Source organism: Eucyclogobius newberryi, unplaced genomic scaffold, assembly GCF_026437365.1.
Source record: "Eucyclogobius newberryi isolate DKJ021-1_F unplaced genomic scaffold, fEucNew1.0.hap1 SCAF_141, whole genome shotgun sequence".
In the NCBI taxonomy this organism is placed as follows: Eukaryota; Metazoa; Chordata; class Actinopteri; order Gobiiformes; family Gobiidae; genus Eucyclogobius; species Eucyclogobius newberryi.
In genome coordinates this window covers 49,229-60,618 of record NW_027315770.1, presented here as the reverse complement: position 1 = coordinate 60,618, position 11,390 = coordinate 49,229, and the positions used below count along the sequence as shown (strand labels likewise).

General features: G+C 37.3%; 1 protein-coding gene across 3 annotated transcripts in view; it reads right to left on the bottom strand.

Moving 5' to 3' along the window:
* Positions 1 to 860: 860 nt before the first annotated feature.
* Positions 861 to 11,390, bottom strand: part of LOC140360163 (arrestin red cell) — a 34,314-nt gene continuing 23,784 nt past the window's right edge. The window contains exons 12-16 of one of the 3 annotated variants that reach the window (XM_072445408.1): positions 8,012 to 8,149; positions 7,590 to 7,673; positions 7,360 to 7,436; positions 1,226 to 1,280; positions 861 to 970 (exon numbers count right to left, since the gene is read on the bottom strand). In XM_072445408.1, the coding sequence (XP_072301509.1) occupies positions 877 to 970; positions 1,226 to 1,280; positions 7,360 to 7,436; positions 7,590 to 7,673; positions 8,012 to 8,149 (448 nt within the window). In that variant the 3' untranslated portion in view covers positions 861 to 876. The remainder of the gene's footprint in view (positions 971 to 1,225; positions 1,281 to 7,359; positions 7,437 to 7,589; positions 7,674 to 8,011; positions 8,150 to 11,390) is intronic. The other 2 variants (XM_072445410.1, XM_072445409.1) reach the window with 2 other exon arrangements.

Genomic DNA, 11,390 nt, shown 5'->3' with positions numbered 1-11,390 from the left:
ATTCTCACTAAACGTCACAAACATCAAGTTCTAATTTAACTCTTTAATTCAGGCAAAAAATCTTCTTTTTTGAGGGAAATTTTGTTGATGCGAAAATATTTTTCAACAAGAAAAAAGTGAAAGTAATAAATAAATGTGAAATATTGTTTTTGTTTGAGAATGTTTCACTTTAAACACAAAATATTCAAATATATAATTCTGATTTACAGTCGCCACGACGACTCAGCTCCGAGCTCAAAGCAGGACTAAACCAGGACTAAACCAGGACTAAACCAGGTCTAAACCAGGTCTAAACCAGGACTAAACCAGGACTAAACCAGGTCTAAACCAGGTCTAAACCAGGTCTAAACCAGGACTAAACCAGGACTAAACCAGGACTAAACCAGGTCTAAACCAGGACTAAACCAGGACTAAACCAGGACTAAACCAGGACTAAACCAGGACTAAACCAGGTCTAAACCAGGACTAAACCCGGTCTAAACCAGGTCTAAACCAGGACTAAACCAGGACTAAACCAGGACTAAACCAGGACTAAACCAGGACTAAACCAGGACTAAACCAGGTCTAAACCAGGACTAAACCAGGACTAAACCAGGACTAAACCAGGACTAAACCAGGACTAAACCAGGTCTAAACCAGGACTAAACCAGGACTAAACCAGGTCTAAACCAGGACTAAACCAGGACTAAACCAGGACTAAACCAGGTCTAAACCAGGACTAAACCAGGTCTAAACCAGGTCTAAACCAGGACTAAAGGCGTTGAGCTCTGAGCAGAGTCCATGTGGTCAGCTCTTCACATCAGGACGTTCAGCTGGACTTAACACGCTGCAGATGAAGCGCGTTGGTGGAAAGTCCGAGCGGACATTCTGGACGTTCTAGCAGTCCTCGTCTTTGTCGTCCACAACGCCTTTGAGCCGGAGCCGAGCGAAGTCCTCGAACACGAAGTCATCGTCCTGGGAAATGCTGCTGCTAGAGCGAGAGCGGGAGAGACATCAAGCAAACCATCAAGCCTTTTTAGAGTTTACATCTGAAATATCATTTTTTACATTACAAAAGATGAATATTTATATATATATATATATATATATATATATATATATATATATATATATATATATATATATATATAAATATTCATCTTTTGTAATGTAAAAACAGATATTTCAGATGTAAACTCTAAAAAGGCTTGATATATATTATATTATATATATATACATGACTCACTTTGTGTCAAACTCGATCAGATTCGTGTCGATGGGAGGATCCAACTCTGGCACTGCTGAGGGTAACAAAGAAGATCATGTGAACACGCCATTCCACTAAAGCTGCATGTTAACATGTAGTACAAGTGTAAAAGTACACGTATAGTACAAGTGTAAAAGTACATGTACACGTATAGTACAAGTGTAAAAGTACATGTATAGTACAAGTGTAAAAGTACACGTATAGTACAAGTGTAAAAGTACATGTACACGTATAGTACAAGTGTAAAAGTACATGTACACGTATAGTGCAAGTGTAAAAGTACATGTATAGTACAAGTGTAAAAGTACACGTATAGTACAAGTGTAAAAGTACACGTATAGTACAAGTGTAAAAGTACACGTATAGTACAAGTGCACGTATAGTACAAGTGTAAAAGTAAACGTATAGTACAAGTGTAAAAGTACACGTATAGTACAAGTGTAAAAGTACATGTATAGTACAAGTGTAAAAGTACAGGTATAGTACAAGTGTAAAAGTACACGTATAGTACAAGTGTAAAAGTACACGTATAGTACAAGTGTAAAAGTACACGTATAGTACAAGTGTAAAAGTACACGTATAGTACAAGTGCACGTATAGTACAAGTGTAAAAGTACACGTATAGTACAAGTGTAAAAGTACAGGTATAGTACAAGTGTAAAAGTACAGGTATAGTACAAGTGTAAAAGTACACGTATAGTACAAGTGTAAAAGTACACGTATAGTACAAGTGTAAAAGTACACGTATAGTACAAGTGTAAAAGTACACGTATAGTACAAGTGTAAAAGTACACGTATAGTACAAGTGTAAAAGTACACGTATAGTACAAGTGTAAAAGTACACGTATAGTACAAGTGTAAAAGTACATGTATAGTACAAGTGTAAAAGTACACGTATAGTACAAGTGTAAAAGTACACGTATAGTACAAGTGTAAAAGTACATGTATAGTACAAGTGTAAAAGTAAATGTATAGTACAAGTGTAAAAGTAAATGTATAGTACAAGTGTAAAAGTACACGTATGTACAAGTGTAAAAGTACACGTATAGTACAAGTGTAAAAGTACACGTATAGTACAAGTGTAAAAGTACACGTATAGTACAAGTGTAAAAGTACACGTATAGTACAAGTGTAAAAGTACACGTATAGTACAAGTGTAAAAGTACACGTATACACGTATAATACAAGTGTAAAAGTACATGTATAGTACAAGTGTAAAAGTACATGTATAGTACAAGTGTAAAAGTAAATGTATAGTACAAGTGTAAAAGTGCACGTATAGTACAAGTGTAAAAGTGCACGTATAGTACAAGTGTAAAAGTACATGTATAGTACAAGTGTAAAAGTAAATGTATAGTACAAGTGTAAAAGTACACGTATGTACAAGTGTAAAAGTACACGTATAGTACAAGTGTAAAAGTACACGTATAGTACAAGTGCACGTATAGTACAAGTGTAAAAGTGCACGTATAGTACAAGTGTAAAAGTACACGTATAGTACAAGTGTAAAAGTACACGTATAGTACAAGTGTAAAAGTACACGTATAGTACAAGTGTAAAAGTACATGTATAGTACAAGTGTAAAAGTACATGTATAGTACAAGTGTAAAAGTACATGTATAGTACAAGTGTAAAAGTACACGTATAGTACAAGTGTAAAAGTACACGTATAGTACAAGTGTAAAAGTACAGGTATAGTACAAGTGTAAAAGTACAGGTATAGTACAAGTGTAAAAGTACAGGTATAGTACAAGTGTAAAAGTACAGGTATAGTACAAGTGTAAAAGTACAGGTATAGTACAAGTGTAAAAGTACACGTATAGTACAAGTGTAAAAGTACACGTATAGTACAAGTGTAAAAGTACACGTATAGTACAAGTGTAAAAGTACACGTATAGTACAAGTGTAAAAGTACATGTATAGTACAAGTGTAAAAGTACATGTATAGTACAAGTGTAAAAGTACAGGTATAGTACAAGTGTAAAAGTACACGTATACACGTATAGTACAAGTGTAAAAGTACACGTATAGTACAAGTGTAAAAGTACACGTATAGTACAAGTGTAAAAGTACACGTATAGTACAAGTGTAAAAGTACATGTATAGTACAAAAGTACATGTATAGTACAAGTGTAAAAGTACAAGTGTAAAAGTACACGTATAGTACAAGTGTAAAAGTACAGGTATAGTACAAGTGTAAAAGTACAAGTGTAAAAGTACACGTTTAGTACAAGTGTAAAAGTACATGTATAGTACAAGTGTAAAAGTACAAGTGTAAAAGTACAAGTGTAAAAGTACACGTACAGTACACGTGTAAAAGTGCACGTATAGTACAAGTGTAAAAGTACAGGTATAGTACAAGTGTAAAAGTACAGGTATAGTACAAGTGTAAAAGTACATGTATAGTACAAGTGTAAAAGTACAGGTATAGTACAAGTGTAAAAGTACATGTATAGTACAAGTGTAAAAGTACAGGTATAGTACAAGTGTAAAAGTACAGGTATAGTACAAGTGTAAAAGTACAGGTATAGTACAAGTGTAAAAGTACAGGTATAGTACAAGTGTAAAAGTACAGGTATAGTACAAGTGTAAAAGTACAGGTATAGTACAAGTGTAAAAGTACACGTATAGTACAAGTGTAAAAGTACACGTATAGTACAAGTGTAAAAGTACATGTACACGTATAGTACAAGTGTAAAAGTACATGTATAGTACAAGTGTAAAAGTACACGTATAGTACAAGTGTAAAAGTACATGTACACGTATAGTACAAGTGTAAAAGTACATGTACACGTATAGTGCAAGTGTAAAAGTACATGTATAGTACAAGTGTAAAAGTACACGTATAGTACAAGTGTAAAAGTACACGTATAGTACAAGTGTAAAAGTACACGTATAGTACAAGTGCACGTATAGTACAAGTGTAAAAGTAAACGTATAGTACAAGTGTAAAAGTACACGTATAGTACAAGTGTAAAAGTACATGTATAGTACAAGTGTAAAAGTACAGGTATAGTACAAGTGTAAAAGTACACGTATAGTACAAGTGTAAAAGTACACGTATAGTACAAGTGTAAAAGTACACGTATAGTACAAGTGTAAAAGTACACGTATAGTACAAGTGCACGTATAGTACAAGTGTAAAAGTACACGTATAGTACAAGTGTAAAAGTACAGGTATAGTACAAGTGTAAAAGTACAGGTATAGTACAAGTGTAAAAGTACACGTATAGTACAAGTGTAAAAGTACACGTATAGTACAAGTGTAAAAGTACACGTATAGTACAAGTGTAAAAGTACACGTATAGTACAAGTGTAAAAGTACACGTATAGTACAAGTGTAAAAGTACACGTATAGTACAAGTGTAAAAGTACACGTATAGTACAAGTGTAAAAGTACATGTATAGTACAAGTGTAAAAGTACACGTATAGTACAAGTGTAAAAGTACACGTATAGTACAAGTGTAAAAGTACATGTATAGTACAAGTGTAAAAGTAAATGTATAGTACAAGTGTAAAAGTAAATGTATAGTACAAGTGTAAAAGTACACGTATGTACAAGTGTAAAAGTACACGTATAGTACAAGTGTAAAAGTACACGTATAGTACAAGTGTAAAAGTACACGTATAGTACAAGTGTAAAAGTACACGTATAGTACAAGTGTAAAAGTACACGTATAGTACAAGTGTAAAAGTACACGTATACACGTATAATACAAGTGTAAAAGTACATGTATAGTACAAGTGTAAAAGTACATGTATAGTACAAGTGTAAAAGTAAATGTATAGTACAAGTGTAAAAGTGCACGTATAGTACAAGTGTAAAAGTGCACGTATAGTACAAGTGTAAAAGTACATGTATAGTACAAGTGTAAAAGTAAATGTATAGTACAAGTGTAAAAGTACACGTATGTACAAGTGTAAAAGTACACGTATAGTACAAGTGTAAAAGTACACGTATAGTACAAGTGCACGTATAGTACAAGTGTAAAAGTGCACGTATAGTACAAGTGTAAAAGTACACGTATAGTACAAGTGTAAAAGTACACGTATAGTACAAGTGTAAAAGTACACGTATAGTACAAGTGTAAAAGTACATGTATAGTACAAGTGTAAAAGTACATGTATAGTACAAGTGTAAAAGTACATGTATAGTACAAGTGTAAAAGTACACGTATAGTACAAGTGTAAAAGTACACGTATAGTACAAGTGTAAAAGTACAGGTATAGTACAAGTGTAAAAGTACAGGTATAGTACAAGTGTAAAAGTACAGGTATAGTACAAGTGTAAAAGTACAGGTATAGTACAAGTGTAAAAGTACAGGTATAGTACAAGTGTAAAAGTACACGTATAGTACAAGTGTAAAAGTACACGTATAGTACAAGTGTAAAAGTACACGTATAGTACAAGTGTAAAAGTACACGTATAGTACAAGTGTAAAAGTACATGTATAGTACAAGTGTAAAAGTACATGTATAGTACAAGTGTAAAAGTACAGGTATAGTACAAGTGTAAAAGTACACGTATACACGTATAGTACAAGTGTAAAAGTACACGTATAGTACAAGTGTAAAAGTACACGTATAGTACAAGTGTAAAAGTACACGTATAGTACAAGTGTAAAAGTACATGTATAGTACAAAAGTACATGTATAGTACAAGTGTAAAAGTACAAGTGTAAAAGTACACGTATAGTACAAGTGTAAAAGTACAGGTATAGTACAAGTGTAAAAGTACAAGTGTAAAAGTACACGTTTAGTACAAGTGTAAAAGTACATGTATAGTACAAGTGTAAAAGTACAAGTGTAAAAGTACAAGTGTAAAAGTACACGTACAGTACACGTGTAAAAGTGCACGTATAGTACAAGTGTAAAAGTACAGGTATAGTACAAGTGTAAAAGTACAGGTATAGTACAAGTGTAAAAGTACATGTATAGTACAAGTGTAAAAGTACAGGTATAGTACAAGTGTAAAAGTACATGTATAGTACAAGTGTAAAAGTACAGGTATAGTACAAGTGTAAAAGTACAGGTATAGTACAAGTGTAAAAGTACAGGTATAGTACAAGTGTAAAAGTACAGGTATAGTACAAGTGTAAAAGTACAGGTATAGTACAAGTGTAAAAGTACAGGTATAGTACAAGTGTAAAAGTACACGTATAGTACAAGTGTAAAAGTACACGTATAGTACAAGTGTAAAAGTACACGTATAGTACAAGTGTAAAAGTACACGTATACACGTATAGTACAAGTGTAAAAGTACACGTATACACGTATAGTACAAGTGTAAAAGTACACGTATAGTACAAGTGTAAAAGTACAGGTATAGTACAAGTGTAAAAGTACAGGTATAGTACAAGTGTAAAAGTACAGGTATAGTACAAGTGTAAAAGTACAGGTATAGTACAAGTGTAAAAGTACAGGTATAGTACAAGTGTAAAAGTACAGGTATAGTACAAGTGTAAAAGTACACGTATAGTACAAGTGTAAAAGTACAGGTATAGTACAAGTGTAAAAGTACACGTATAGTACAAGTGTAAAAGTACACGTATACACGTATAGTACAAGTGTAAAAGTACACGTATACACGTATAGTACAAGTGTAAAAGTACACGTATAGTACAAGTGTAAAAGTACACGTATAGTACAAGTGTAAAAGTACACGTATAGTACAAGTGTAAAAGTACACGTATAGTACAAGTGTAAAAGTACACGTATAGTACAAGTGTAAAAGTGCACGTATAGTACAAGTGTAAAAGTGCACGTATAGTACAAGTGTAAAAGTACACGTATAGTACAAGTGTAAAAGTACACGTATAGTACAAGTGTAAAAGTACACGTATAGTACAAGTGTAAAAGTACACGTATAGTACAAGTGTAAAAGTACACGTATAGTACAAGTGTAAAAGTACACGTATAGTACAAGTGTAAAAGTACACGTATAGTACAAGTGTAAAAGTACACATATAGTACAAGTGTAAAAGTACACGTATAGTACAAGTGTAAAAGTACATGTATAGTACAAGTGTAAAAGTACATGTATAGTACAAGTGTAAAAGTACATGTATAGTATAAGTGTAAAAGTACATGTATAGTACAAGTGTAAAAGTACCAGACTGAGGACGAGAGGCCGGAGGCTCCACAGGTTTGGGATGCATCAGGATGAAAGGCAGTTCCACTGACACGTCTCTGCACAGAAGCACAATATTAAACACAGACACACAGACAGACAGACAGACAGACAGACAGACAGACAGACAGACAGACAGACAGACAGACAGACAGACACACAGACACACAGACACACAGACACACACTCGGGCGTAGAATGTTTGGACTCACCCTCCACGAGACACCACCAGCTTGACCTTGACTCTGTAGGACACCAGGATCCCCAACACCTCCTTATTAGTCACATCCTTCACTCTGAGGAGAAAAGACACAGTTTAGTCCTGCTTTAGACCTGCTTTAGTCCCGCTTTAGTTTAGTCCCGCTTTAGTTTAGTCCCGCTTTAGTCCCGCTTTAGTTTAGTCCCGCTTTAGTCCCGCTTTAATCCTGCTTTAATCCTGCATAGTAGACGAGGCCAGGTCAGTGTCTCTGTGTGCAGTAGTATTTTGCGGTAGTATTTGCAGTAGTATTTTGCAGTAGTATTTTGCAGTAGTATTTGCAGTAGTATTTGCGGTAGTAGTTGCAGTAGTAGTTGCGGTAGTAGTTGCGGGAGTATTTGCGGTAGTATTTGCAGTAGTATTTGCAGTACTTCTTACATAGTAGACGAGGCCAGGTTGGTGTCTTCGTGCTTGAGTTTTCCGTCCAGAGCGAGGCCTCGTTTCTCTCGGTTCTTGTCGAGTGTTGGAGTCAAAGTGTAAACTTTACAGAAGGTGGAGCTCGACGACACCTGGTCGCTATGGAAACACACGCTGTACATTAGGTCGCTATGGAAACACACGCTTTACATTAGGTCGCTATGGAAACACACGCTTTACATTAGGTTGCTATGGAAACACACGCTGTACATTAGGTCGCTATGGAAACACACGCTTAAGATTAGGTCGCTATGGAAACACACGCTTTACATTAGGTTGCTATGGAAACACACGCTGTACATTAGGTCGCTATGGAAACACACGCTTAAGATTAGGTCGCTATGGAAACACACGCTTAAGATTAGGTCGCTATGGAAACACACGCTGTACATTAGGTCGCTATGGAAACACACGCTTTACATTAGGTCGCTATGGAAACACACGCTGTACATTAGGTCGCTATGGAAACACACGCTTTACATTAGGTCGCTATGGAAACACACGCTGTACTTTAGGTCGCTATGGAAACACACGCTGTACATTAGGTCGCTATGGAAACACACGCTTTACATTAGGTCGCTATGGAAACACACGCTGTACATTAGGTCGCTATGGAAACACACGCTGTACATTAGGTCGCTATGGAAACACACGCTTTACATTAGGTCGCTATGGAAACACACGCTTTACATTAGGTCGCTATGGAAACACACGCTTTACATTAGGTCGCTATGGAAACACACGCTGTACATTAGGTCGCTATGGAAACACACGCTTTACATTAGGTCGCTATGGAAACACACGCTTTACATTAGGTCGCTATGGAAACACACGCTGTACATTAGGTCGCTATGGAAACACACGCTGTACATTAGGTCGCTATGGAAACACAAGCTGTACATTAGGTCGCTATGGAAACACACGCTTTACATTAGGTCGCTATGGAAACACACGCTGTACATTACGTCGCTATGGAAACACACGCTGTACATTAGGTCGATATGGAAACACACGCTTTACATTAGGTCGCTATGGAAACACACGCTTTACATTAGGTCGCTATGGAAACACACGCTTTACATTAGGTCGCTATGGAAACACACGCTGTACATTAGGTCGCTATGGAAACACACGCTTTACATTAGGTCGCTATGGAAACACACGCTTTACATTAGGTCGCTATGGAAACACACGCTGTACATTAGGTCGCTATGGAAACACACGCTTTACATTAGGTCGCTATGGAAACACACGCTGTACATTAGGTCGCTATGGAAACACACGCTGTACATTAGGTCGCTATGGAAACACACGCTTTACATTAGGTCGCTATGGAAACACACGCTTTACATTAGGTCGCTATGGAAACACACGCTTTACATTAGGTCGCTATGGAAACACACGCTTTACATTAGGTCGCTATGGAAACACACGCTGTACATTAGGTCGCTATGGAAACACACGCTGTACATTAGGTCGCTATGGAAACACACGCTTTACATTAGGTCGCTATGGAAACACACGCTGTACATTAGGTCGCTATGGAAACACACGCTGTACATTAGGTCGCTATGGAAACACACGCTGTACATTAGGTCGCTATGGAAACACACGCTGTACATTAGGTCGCTATGGAAACACACGCTGTACATTACGTCGCTATGGAAACACACGCTGTACATTAGGTCGCTATGGAAACACACGCTTTACATTAGGTCGCTATGGAAACACACGCTGTACATTAGGTCGCTATGGAAACACACGCTGTACATTAGGTCGCTATGGAAACACACGCTTTACATTAGGTCGCTATGGAAACAAACGCTGTACATTAGGTCGCTATGGAAACACACGCTGTACATTACGTCGCTATGGAAACACACGCTTTACATTAGGTCGCTATGGAAACACACGCTGTACATTAGGTCGCTATGGAAACACACGCTTTACATTAGGTCGCTATGGAAACACACGCTTTACATTAGGTCGCTATGGAAACACACGCTGTACATTAGGTCGCTATGGAAACACGCTGTACATTAGGTCGCTATGGAAACACACGCTGTACATTAGGTCGCTATGGAAACACACGCTTTACATTAGGTCGCTATGGAAACACACGCTGTACATTAGGTCGCTATGGAAACACACGCTGTACATTAGGTCGCTATGGAAACACACGCTTTACATTAGGTCGCTATGGAAACACACGCTTTACATTAGGTCGCTATGGAAACACACGCTTTACATTAGGTCGCTATGGAAACACACGCTTTACATTAGGTCGCTATGGAAACACACGCTTTACATTAGGTCGCTATGGAAACACACGCTTTACATTAGGTCGCTATGGAAACACACGCTTTACATTAGGTCGCTATGGAAACACACGCTTTACATTAGGTCGCTATGGAAACACACGCTTTACATTAGGTCGCTATGGAAACACACGCTTTACATTAGGTCGCTATGGAAACACACGCTTTACATTAGGTCGCTATGGAAACACACGCTGTACATTAGGTCGCTATGGAAACACACGCTTTACATTAGGTCGCTATGGAAACACACGCTTTACATTAGGTCGCTATGGAAACACACGCTGTACATTAGGTCGCTATGGAAACACACGCTTTACATTAGGTCGCTATGGAAACAAACGCTGTACATTAGGTCGCTATGGAAACACACGCTGTACATTAGGTCGCTATGGAAACACACGCTGTACATTAGGTCGCTATGGAAACACACGCTTTACATTAGGTCGCTATGGAAACACACGCTGTACATTACGTCGCTATGGAAACACACGCTGTACATTAGGTCGCTATGGAAACACACGCTTTACATTAGGTCGCTATGGAAACACACGCTTTACATTAGGTCGCTATGGAAACACACGCTGTACATTAGGTCGCTATGGAAACACGCTGTACATTAGGTCGCTATGGAAACACACGCTGTACATTAGGTCGCTATGGAAACACACGCTTTACATTAGGTCGCTATGGAAACACACGCTGTACATTAGGTCGCTATGGAAACACACGCTTTACATTAGGTCGCTATGGAAACACACGCTTTACATTAGGTCGCTATGGAAACACACGCTTTACATTAGGTCGCTATGGAAACACACGCTTTACATTAGGTCGCTATGGAAACACACGCTTTACATTAGGTCGCTATGGAAACACACGCTGTACATTAGGTCGCTATGGAAACACACGCTTTCCATTAGGTCGCTATGGAAACACACGCTGTACATTAGGTCGCTATGGAAACACACGCTGTACATTAGGTCGCTATGGAAACACACGCTGTACATTAGGTCGCTATG